General features: G+C 43.7%; 1 protein-coding gene across 1 annotated transcript; it reads left to right on the forward strand.

Moving 5' to 3' along the window:
* Window positions 1-10029: 10029 nt before the first annotated feature.
* On the forward strand, window positions 10030-11650 carry LOC124661621 (soluble inorganic pyrophosphatase 4-like). The gene is made up of 5 exons (XM_047199497.1): window positions 10030-10321; window positions 10393-10632; window positions 10748-10868; window positions 11129-11210; window positions 11332-11650. The coding sequence occupies exons 1-5, from the start codon at window positions 10160-10162 to the stop codon at window positions 11372-11374; spliced, it is 648 nt and encodes a 215-aa protein (XP_047055453.1). The 5' UTR covers window positions 10030-10159; the 3' UTR covers window positions 11375-11650.
* Window positions 11651-12112: the final 462 nt, after the last annotated feature.

Genomic DNA, 12112 nt, shown 5'->3' on the forward strand with positions numbered 1-12112 from the left:
GTAGTAGACAACTTCCAAGACACAAATATAAAACAAAAATACTGTAGTAAAAACATGGGTTGTCTCCCATAAGCGCTTTTCTTTAACGCCTTTCAGCTAGGCGCAGAAAGTGTAACTCAAGTAACATCGAGAGATGAAGCATCAACATCATTACCAGCGGTGTTGGGAGTTTTATCGATTTTAGGCCTATATTAATTCTTTGGTTTAGGCACCTTAGAGACATACATGAATTTTTGCTCCTTACCCACATAAGCTTTCTCATTAAATTTAAGAGAAGAAAAAGTTGAACCCAATTTTCCCATAGCTTTTTCAAGTTTACCAATTCTATGGGTTTGATTATCATGGATAGCACAAGTTTCTAGAGTAGCAATTCTTTCATTAATTCCTCCTAGGATTTTATCAAGTTTATCGGTATTATCAAGTAATATTTCCAATTTAGTTTCAACGCTACAATTTTTCTCTATGGTTTCCAATTTTTTCATAACATCCTCAAGGGAGGTTTCACTTTTAGTTTCATTAACAGGTGGTGTTCCAAATAAACTCTCAATAATGCAACTAGCTTCTAAAGCGGGAGCACCTAGGAAGTTACCTCCCGCGAGACAATCAAGAACATATCTATTCCAGCTAGAGATACCAACATAAAAATTCCCGAGTAGGATAGTGGTGGAGTGTTTCTTAGTGCACCTATTATGGGCATCACTAATTCTATACCAAGCATCTTTTAAACATTCTCCCCCTTGTTGTTTGAATGAACGAACTTCAACTTCGGGATTACTCATTTTAGCGGTAGTAAATAAAGCAAACTAGATAAAGTAAATGCAAGTAAACTAATTTTTTTGTGTTTTTGATATAGCAAACAAGACGAGTAAATAAAGTAAAGCTAGCAACTAATTTTTTTGTGTTTTGATATAAGTGCAGCAAACAAAGTAGTAAATAAAGCAAGACAAAAACAAAGTAAAGAGATTGAGAAGTGGAGACTCCCCTTGCAGCGTGTCTTGATCTCCCGGCAACGGCGCCGGAAAAAGAGCTTGATGGCGTGTATTTCACACGTTCGTTGGGCAACCCCAAGAGGAAGGTATGATGCGCACAGCAGCAAGTTTTCCCTCGTAAAGAAACCAAGGTTTATCGAACCAGGAGGAGCCAAGAAGCACGTTGAAGGTTGATGGCGGCGGGATGTAGTGCGACGCAACACCGGAGATTCCGGCGCCAACGTGGAACCCGCACAACACAACCAAAGTACTTTGCCCCAACGAAACAAGGTGAGGTTGTCAATCTCACCGGCTTGCTGTAACAAAGGATTAACCGTACTGTGTGGAAGATGATTGTTTGCAGAGAAAATAGCAAAACAAGTATTGCAGCAGATTTGTATTTCAGTATTAAAGAATGGACCGGGGTCCACAGTTCACTAGAGGTGTCTCTCCCATAAGATAAAAGCATGTTGGGTGAACAAATTACAGTCGGGCAATTGACAAATAGAGAGGGCATAACAATGCACATACATGACATGATAAGTATAGTGAGATTTAATTGGGCATTACGACAAAGTACATAGACCGCCATCCAACTGCATCTATGCCTAAAAAGTCCACCTTCAGGTTATCATCCAAACCCCTTCCGTATTAAGTTGATAACAACGGACAATTGCATTAAGTATGGTGCGTAATGTAATCAACAACTACATCCTCGGACATAGCGCCAATGTTTTATCCCTAGTGGCAACAGCACAACACAACCTTAGAACTTTCCGTCACTCGTCCCAGGTGTCAATGCGGGCATGAACCCACTATCGAGCATAAGTACTCCCTCTTGGAGTTAAAAGTAAAAAACTTGGCCGAGCCTCTACTAGAAACGGAGAGCATGCAAGATCATAAACAACACATGTATAATAACTTAATAATTAACATGACATAGTATTCTCTATCCATCGGATCCCGACAAACACAACATATAGAATTACATATAGATGATCTTGATCATGTTAGGCAGCTCACAAGATCTAACAATGAAGCACAATGAGGAGAAGACAACCATCTAGCTACTGCTATGGACCCATAGTCCAGGGGTAGACTACTCACTCATCACTCCGGAGGCGACCATGGCGGTGTAGAGTCCTCCGGGAGATGAATCCCCTCTCCGGCAGGGGTGCCGGAGGCGATCTCCTGGATCCCCCGAGATGGGATCAGCGGCGACGGCGTCTCAGTAAGGTTTTCCGTATCGTGGCTCTCGGTACGGGGGTTTCGTCACGGAGGCTTTAAGTAGGCGGAAGGGCAAGTCAAGAGGCGGCACGGGGGGCCCACACCATAGGCCGGCGCGGCCAGGGGTGGGGCCGCGCCGCCCTAGGGTTTGGCCACCCCGTGGCCCCTCTTCGTCTCGTCTTCGGACTTCTGGAAGCTTCGTGGAAAAATAGGCCCCCGGGCTTTGATTTCGTCCAATTCCGAGAATATTTCGTTACTAGGATTTCTGAAACCAAAAACAGCAGAAAACGACAAGCGGCACTTCGGCATCTTGTTAATAGGTTAGTTCCGGAAAATGCACGAATATGACATAAAGTGTGCATAAAACATGTAGGTATCATCAATAATATGGCATAGAACGTAAGAAATTATCGATACGTCGGAGACGTATCAAGCATCCCCAAGCTTAGTTCTCGCTCGTCCCGAGCGAGGTAAAACGATAACAAAGATAATTTCGAAGTGATATGCCATCATAACCTTGATCATACTATTTGTAAACATATGTAGTGGATGCAGCGATCAAAACAATGGTGATGACATGAGTAAACAAGTGAATCATAAAGCAAAGACTTTTCATGAATAGTACTTAAAGACAAGTATTAATAAGTCTTGCATAAGAGTTAACTCATAAAGCAATAAATCAAAGTAAAGGTATTGAAGCAACACAAAGGAAGATTAAGTTTCAGCGGTTGCTTTCAACTTGTAACATGTATATCTCATGGATAATAGTCAACATAGAGTGATATAACAAGTACAATATGCAAGTATGTAAGAATCAATGCACGGTTCACACAAGTGTTTGCTTCTTGAGATGGAGAGAGATAGGTGAACTGACTCAACATAAAAGTAAAGAGAATGGTCCTTCAAAGAGGAAAGCATCGATTGCTATATTTGTGCTAGAGCTTTTATTTTGAAAACATGAAACAATTTTGTCAACGGTAGTAATAAAGCATATGAGTTATGAAAGTTATATCTTACAAGTTGCAAGTCTCATGCATAGTATACTAATAGTGCCCGCACCTTGTCCTAATTAACTTGGACTACCGGATCTTTGCAATGCACATGTTTTGACCAAGTGTCACAATGGGGTACCTCCATGCCGCCTGTACAAAGGTCTAAGGAGAAAGCTCGCATTTTGGATTTCTCGCTTTTGATTATTCTCAACTTAGACATCCATACCGGGACAACATGGACAACGGATAATGGACTCCTCTTTTATGCATAAGCATGTGGCAACAATTATTATTCTCATATGAGATTGAGGATATGTGTCCAAACTGAAACTTCCACCATGAATCATGGCTTTAGTTAGCGGCCCAAAGTTCTTCTCTAACAATATGCATGCTCCAACCATGAAGGTGGTAGATCTCTCTTGCTTCGGACAAGACGGACATGCATAGCAACTCACATGATATCCAACAAGGAATAGTTGATGGCGTCCCCGTAAACATGGTTACCGCTCAACAAGCAACTTAATAAGAGATAAAGTGCATAAGTACATATTCAATACTACAATAGTTTTTAAGCTATTTGTTCCCATGAGCTATATATTGCAAAGGTGAATGATGGAGTTTTAAAGGTAGCACTCAAGCAATTTACTTTGGAATGGCGGGTAAATACCATGTAGTAGGTAGGTATGGTGGACACAAATGGCATAGTGGTTGGCTCAAGTATTTTGGATGCATGAGAAGTATTCCCTCTCGATACAAGGTTTAGGCTAGCAAGGTTATTTGAAACAAACACAAGGATGAACGGTACAGACAAAACTCACATAAAAGACATATGGTAAACATTATAAGACTCCATACCGTCTTCCTTGTTGTTCAAAACTCAATACTAGATGTTATCTAGACTCTAGAGAAACCAAATATGCAAACCAAATTAGCAAGCTCTAAGTATTTCTTCATTAATGGGTGCAAAGTATATGATGCAAGAGCTTAAACATGAGCACAACAATTGCCAAGTATCAAATTATCCAAGACATTTTAGAGTTACTACATGTAGCATTTTCCAATTCCAACCATATAACAATTTAACGAAGGAGAAACTTCGCCATGAATACTATGAGTAGAACCTAAGGACATATTTGTCCATATGCAACAGCGGAGCGTGTCTCTCTCCCATAAAGTGAATGCTAGGATCCATTTTATTCAAACAAAACAAAAACAAAAACAAACCGACGCTCCAAGCAAAGTACATAAGATGTGGCCGAATAAAAATATAGTTTCGGGGAGGAACCTCGATAATGTTGTTGATGAAGAAGGGGATGCCTTGGGCATCCCCAAGCTTAGACGCTTGAGTCTTCTTAATATATGCAGGGGTGAACCACCGGGGCATCCCCAAGCTTAGAGCTTTCACTCTCCTTGATCATATTGCATCATACTCCTCTCTTGATCCTTGAAAACTTCCTCCACACCAAACTCGAAACAACTCATTAGAGGGTTAGTGCATAATAAAAATTCACATGTTCAGAGGTGACACAATCATTCTTAACACTTCTGGACACTGCATAAAGGTACTGGACATTAGTGGATCAAAGAAATTCATCCAACATAGCAAAAGAGGCAATGCGAAATAAAAGACAGAATCTGTCAAAACAGAATAGTCCGTAAAGATGGATTTTATTAGGCCACCAGACTTGCTCAAACGAAAATGCTCAAATTGAATGAAAGTTGCGTACATATCTGAGGATCACTCACGTAAATTGGCATAATTTTCTGAGTTACCTACAGAGAATTAGACCCAGATTCGTGACAGCAAAGAAATCTGTTTCTGCGCAGTAATCCAAATCTAGTACTTACTTTTCTATCAAAGACTTTACTTGGCACAACAAAACTTAAAACTAAGATAAGGAGAGGTTGCTACAGTAGTAGACAACTTCCAAGACACAAATATAAAACAAAAATACTGTAGTAAAAACATGGGTTGTCTCCCATAAGCGCTTTTCTTTAACGCCTTTCAGCTAGGCGCAAAAGTGTAACTCAAGTAACATCGAGAGATGAAGCATCAACATCATTACCAGCGGTGTTGGGAGTTTTATCGATTTTAGGCCTATATTAATTCTTTGGTTTAGGCACCTTAGAGACATACATGAATTTTTGCTCCTTACCCACATAAGCTTTCTCATTAAATTTAAGAGAAGAAAAAGTTGAACCCAATTTTCCCATAGCTTTTTCAAGTTTACCAATTCTATGGGTTTGATTATCATGGATAGCACAAGTTTCTAGAGTAGCAATTCTTTCATTAATTCCTCCTAGGATTTTATCAAGTTTATCGGTATTATCAAGTAATATTTCCAATTTAGTTTCAACGCTACAATTTTTCTCTATGGTTTCCAATTTTTTCATAACATCCTCAAGGGAGGTTTCACTTTTAGTTTCATTAACATGTGGTGTTCCAAATAAACTCTCAATAATGCAACTAGCTTCTAAAGCGGGAGCACCTAGTAAGTTACCTCCCGCGAGACAATCAAGAACATATCTATTCCAGCTAGAGATACCAACATAAAAATTCCTGAGTAGGATAGTGGTGGAGTGTTTCTTAGTGCACCTATTATGGGCATCACTAATTCTATACCAAGCATCTTTTAAACATTCTCCCCCTTGTTGTTTGAATGAACGAACTTCAACTTCGGGATTACTCATTTTAGCGGTAGTAAATAAAGCAAACTAGATAAAGTAAATGCAAGTAAACTAATTTTTTTGTGTTTTTGATATAGCAAACAAGACAGTAAATAAAGTAAAGCTAGCAACTAATTTTTTTGTGTTTTGATATAAGTGCAGCAAACAAAGTAGTAAATAAAGCAAGACAAAAACAAAGTAAAGAGATTGAGAAGTGGAGACTCCCCTTGCAGCGTGTCTTGATCTCCCCGGCAACGGCGCCAGAAAAAGAGCTTGATGGCGTGTATTTCACACGTTCGTTGGGCAACCCCAAGAGGAAGGTATGATGCGCACAGCAGCAAGTTTTCCCTCGAGAAAGAAACCAAGGTTTATCGAACCGGGAGGAGCCAAGAAGCACGTTGAAGGTTGATGGCGGCGGGATGTAGTGCGACGCAACACCGGAGATTCCGGCGCCAACGTGGAACCTGCACAACACAACCAAAGTACTTTGCCCCAACGAAACGAGTGAGGTTGTCAATCTCACCGGCTTGCTGTAACAAAGGATTAACCGTATTGTGTGGAAGATGATTGTTTGCGAGAGAAAATAGCAAAACAAGTATTGCGACAGATTTGTATTTCGGTATTAAAGAATGGACCGGGGTCCACGAGTTCACTAGAGGTGTCTCTCCCATAAGATAAAAGCATGTTGGGTGAACAAATTACAGTCGGGCAATTGACAAATAGAGAGGGCATAACAATGCACATACATGACATGATAAGTATAGTGAGATTTAATTGGGCATTACGACAAAGTACATAGACCGCCATCCAACTGCATCTATGCCTAAAAAGTCCACCTTCAGGTTATCATCCGAACCCCCTCCAGTATTAAGTTGCTAACAACAGACAATTGCAGTAAGTATGGTGCGTAATGTAATCAACAACTACATCCTCGGACATAGCGCCAATGTTTTATCCCTAGTGGCAACAGCACAACACAACCTTAGAACTTTCTGATCACTTGTCCCAAGTGTCAATGCGGGCATGAACCCACTATCGAGCATAAGTACTCCCTCTTGGAGTTAAAAGTAAAAAACTTGGCCGAGCCTCTACTAGAAACGGAGAGCATGCAAGATCATAAACAACACATGTATAATAACTTGATAATTAACATGACATAGTATTCTCTATCCATCGGATCCCGACAAACACAACATATAGAATTACATATAGATGATCTTGATCATGTTAGGCAGCTCACAAGATCTAACAATGAAGCACAATGAGGAGAAGACAACCATCTAGCTACTGCTATGGACCCATAGTCCAGGGGTAGACTACTCACTCATCACTCCGGAGGCGACCATGGCGGTGTAGAGTCCTCCGGGAGATGAATCCCCTCTCCGGCAGGGTGCCGGAGGCGATCTCCTGGATCCCCCGAGATGGGATCGGCGGCGACGGCGTCTCAGTAAGGTTTTCCGTATCGTGGCTCTCGGTACTGGGGGTTTCGTCACGGAGGCTTTAAGTAGGCGGAAGGGCAAGTCAAGAGGCGGCACGGGGGGCCCACACCATAGGCCGGCGCGGCCAGGGGCGGGGCCGCGCCGCCCTAGGGTTTGGCCACCCCGTGGCCCCTCTTCGTCTCGTCTTCGGACTTCTGGAAGCTTCGTGGAAAAATAGGCCCCTGGGCTTTGATTTCGTCCAATTCCGAGAATATTTCGTTACTAGGATTTCCGAAACCAAAAACAGCAGAAAACAGCAACTGGCACTTCGGCATCTTGTTAATAGGTTAGTTCCAGAAAATGCACGAATATGACATAAAGTGTGCATAAAACATGTAGGTATCATCAATAATATGGCATAGAACATAAGAAATTATCGATACGTCGGAGACGTATCAGAGGCGCTGGTCGGAAATAGCGGATATGGGTGGACGAGCTCGGCGGCGGTTGGTAGGCTTTGTCTGTGCCTGCTCCTGGCAGCTTGGTCTTGTGTGTTGTGGTGTCGGATGTGGGTGGCGGTGATGTGCGTGGGTGGCGGCGTGGCGAGGCGAGTGCTTGGAGTCCCCCTCCCCGGCAGTGACCTCCGATATCCATGCGTGCTCAGGGAGAGCGGTCTACCTCGGACAGGTCCGACGCCCTTCGATCCGGGGCGAGAAAGCAGGGAGCTTTCTGCGGAGGTAGAAGCGGATGGTGGTTGGGTGTGTGCTTGGCCTCTGGAGGTTGACTAGAGCGAGAGCTCTCAACGGCGGTCCTCTTCACCAGCTTCGGCGCCTCTTCAGACGGATCGCAAGGCCGGACAACGGACACGAAGCTCAAGCTGTGTTTCTTTTCTTTCTTGTATGCTTGTTGTTTTTCGTCTCCTGTTAGCTGTTCTTCAGCACCTTGTAACAACTTGCCGGCAACGGCCTTATTAATTTAAGGTTGGGCTACGGCCTTCAGTTTAAAAAAAAAATTAGGGAGAATAAGCTGGCGTTTGGTGTATATTCTCAAAAATTAAAATGTAGCCTTCGGGGGCGATCACTCGTTAGCAGAGGAGTGAACCAGTTCACTCCTACATTCAGAAAATTTCTAACAAGGGCGAATCTTTCTTTCTAGCTAGGATTTGATACAAATAAGGTGAATCTATTTTCTAAATCTATAAAATTTCTAGATCCATCAAGCAATACCAATTTCACTAATCTTCTAGGAAATTGGTATTTATTTGATTGTTTTGTATTCTTCATGGTCATTAGAGATGATACGATTATGATGATTTCGACACGGACCCAACTATGCTAAAGGTATTGCTAAACCAATCGAGCATCTACAGTCATGCATATCCCGTGACTTTATATGCATTGATAACTACTTGTTTATATGCATTAATTGATTAGTTTCTACTAGAAATTGTAATCTTAATGCCTTGTAAAAAAATTGCGCTTCAAATTATTTTGCGCTCGATGGGTTCACTATTTGTACAAGACCAGAGCCACTCCCTTGTCGCCATAGGTTATTTGTACTCCCTCCGGTTCATATTAATTGACTCTAATATGGATGTATCTAGAACTAAAATGTGTCTAGATACATCCATATTGAAGTCAATTAATATAAATCGAAGGGAGTACCTATTTTTGACCTGGCCAATCACCTGACCTTTCCCTTTCCTCAATGGGGACTAAGCAAGACGATGATGTAGGTAGGTGAACCAAGGAGTCATGTACCCTACCTCTTTGTAGGATCCACATTCTACATTAGCATGCACGATGGGTGGCTTCAGACGGCCTTATCTTTTACACACTCTTGTATGACAAGATATAGTTGTCTTGATAAGCATAAATGTCGGATATTTGCAAGGGGGGAAAACTAGCTGAATGTGTGTGATTAGCGCTAGGAGAGAGGAGCTTCATGTTTTTCGAGGTATCCTCGGGGCATTGTCGACGATGATCGTTGGTGTTCACGTTTCAACTACACGAATTGTGCGACACGTTGTGTTTAGATATTGTAGAGGGTACCGTGACCTAAGAAGAGATGGAAAGTTTCGGCCGAGTCATTGGTATCTCGTGATCACTTTTTTTATGACGAGGCATGGCTGACTTGGTAGACACCGACCTCGGATCTCGACAAAGCGAAAAAGCTAGCCGAATGTGCGTGATCGGCGCTAGGAGAGAGGAGCCTCTTAGCTTCTGAGAATCCTCGGGTCACTCCCAATGGCAGCTGTCGGCATTCACGTTTCAATTACACGGATCGTGCGACGCGTGCTTAGGCACTCGAGACGGTGCTACAACAAGAAGATTTACAGCGCCATCGACACGCAACACCGTGAAGACGGGAGGACCGATGGATGGTTGAGTGATGTGAAGAAGATCACACAGCCACCAAAGTTTGTTCACAAAAAGAAGGTTACCAAGAGGATAGGAGTTACACGGATGAGGAGTAGTGGCGTTGACGTGGCCTGGCCACCACGGCAGAGGTGACCTTACCACGTGGAGGCACGTCACTGCTGAATCACACATTAACTGGCGCTGCCCGCCATCACAGGGCCAAGTCAGCAACCAAATCTTCTGCAGCCTATAAGAAGGGAGGCCGTCTCCCTTCTTCTCCACACACAGTTCCAGTCCACCGCCGGCCGTCTCTTCGGTTCAACAAAGCTCCCTCAGGTGCGTTGCGTTTCGTCTCGTTGCGTTCGTCTCCGGATTCCATCTGGTTGATCTCCGCTACCATCTAGCACCAGCAAAATTCCATCTTTTCTTTCTTTCTTTCGTGAAAGTTTGGTTCTGAATCCAGATCTTAACTTGGTTTCCTCCATCTTCTCCGGCAGATCGATCCGAGCTTGCTCCGAATCTGCGAGATGGCTCCACCGGCTGAAGCTGCGGCGAACAAGGAGGCGACCCCCAAGAAGACACCGGCGCTCAACGAGCGGATCCTCTCCTCCATCTCGCGCCGCTCGGTGGCCGCCCACCCGTGGCACGACCTCGAGATCGGCCCCGACGCGCCCACCATCTTCAACTGCGTACGCCTCCTCCCCTTCCCCCTCCCTCTCCTCCTCTGCTCTAACAATGGCTGTTCTTTATCCATCTGCAGGTGATCGAGATCCCCAAGGGCAGCAAGGTCAAGTACGAGCTGGACAAGAAGACGGGGCTCATCAAGGTGGACCGCGTGCTCTACTCCTCCGTCGTCTACCCGCACAACTACGGCTTCATCCCGCGCACGCTCTGCGACGACAGCGACCCCATCGACGTCCTCGTCATCATGCAGGAGCCCGTCGTGCCCGGCTGCTTCCTCAGGGCGAAGGCAATCGGGCTCATGCCCATGATCGACCAGGTCCGCCGCCTCCTCTGTTTGATCTCTGCGTGCTCATCAGATTTGCTCCATCATGGAATGGAATGGAGGAGGATTCTGACAGACGCCTTATATGTTGTTTTTTCTGAACGCGCAGGGCGAGGCTGACGACAAGATCATCGCCGTCTGCGCCGACGACCCCGAGTACAGGCACTTCAACGACATCAAGGAGCTCCCCCCTCACCGCCTCGCCGAGATCAGGCGCTTCTTCGAGGACTGTATCCTTCTTTATTGTTAATGACTTTATCTTCTGCTCACTAACATTCAGATATTCTCTACATACAGTCACTATGATTTGATTTGATTTGAGCCCCTGGCTGAAACTTCTGACAGAGTAGCACAAACTGTAGATCTGGCAACAAATAGCTAGCTGAAAACATCCAGATTTCTGACCAGTTTGCATGTGTACTGCGAACTAGTGCTATACTATAGTCTTCATTTCTTTGGTTCAACGTGTGCCCTTAATTGAGAAATTCAGACAAGAAGAATGAGAACAAGGAGGTGGCCGTCAACGACTTCCTGCCTTCAGAAGATGCCTACGAGGCAATCCAGCATTCCATGTCAGTTCTCCTTCCTCCTCAACTGCATATGATTATCCCAGATTCATGTCCACAACATGCGCAGTTAGCAGACTATTTGAGTGGTATAAATTTGCTAATGCTGACACATTCGCATTTTCAGGGATCTGTATGCCACCTACATCTGCGAGGGCCTCAGACGGTAGGGGGATCTCTCTATGCTGCCTGATGATCTCAGCTGGTGCCTTGCCCGCCTGCTGGAGGATGTTGACGAAAAGTTGATGTGGAGATGTTACCTTGTCATATATAAACATACAATCTTATTTTGTGCTACCTATATATATACACTAGTGGTATATGAGCTTGCCTTGAATTAAGGCAGTAGGCCAGATCAACAAGACATTTTTCTTCCAGCTACCATGTGTAATATGATTTCCTGGCCGATCGCCTGAATATGAGATGTTGGTATATTTTTTTCCCCACTGTGAATCTACTGCTGAATCGTTTTGTTGGTTAAGCCGGTAAATGTTGTTACTCAGACGCAAGTTAAAAATAGGATTTCCTATGTTACCAAAGAAGGTAAGAATGTGCTGAGTGTCCTTCCCTGTTTCGGGTTGCAAGTGCAAATCAGCTCACCATCAACGTATATATGCTCTAGAATTAGTGGCAATATGAAAGGTGGTTTAGTTATTCGTCTCAATAGAACAACTCTCACATTTCTGTAAGCAAGCATGTTGTTGCTGAGTTCTTCTTCGCAACATTTTTGTTAGTTGATTTCAAAAAAAAAAAACATTTTGTTAGCAGAAAGTATAATCTATACCGGTTCCTTTCCGGTGGACAGCAATTGCATACATTACAAAACCGATATTGGTGTGACTATTTCCAGGATCAAGGCATCTTGATGAGCAGGGCGAGGGTGATGACTGTATCATCGCCGCCTGCAC

Source organism: Lolium rigidum, chromosome 6 (assembly GCF_022539505.1).
Source record: "Lolium rigidum isolate FL_2022 chromosome 6, APGP_CSIRO_Lrig_0.1, whole genome shotgun sequence".
In the NCBI taxonomy this organism is placed as follows: Eukaryota; Viridiplantae; Streptophyta; class Magnoliopsida; order Poales; family Poaceae; genus Lolium; species Lolium rigidum.

Excerpts from the sequence above, each read along its gene's own strand:
- LOC124661621 (XM_047199497.1), top strand. The coding sequence starts at position 10,160 with ATGGCTCCACCGGCTGAAGCTGCGGCGAACAAGGAGGCGACCCCCAAG. Across the intron at positions 10,633-10,747 it reads TCATGCCCATGATCGACCAG|GGCGAGGCTGACGACAAGAT; the intron begins GTCCGCCGCCTC and ends CTGAACGCGCAG. Across the intron at positions 10,869-11,128 it reads CAGGCGCTTCTTCGAGGACT|ACAAGAAGAATGAGAACAAG; the intron begins GTATCCTTCTTT and ends TGAGAAATTCAG.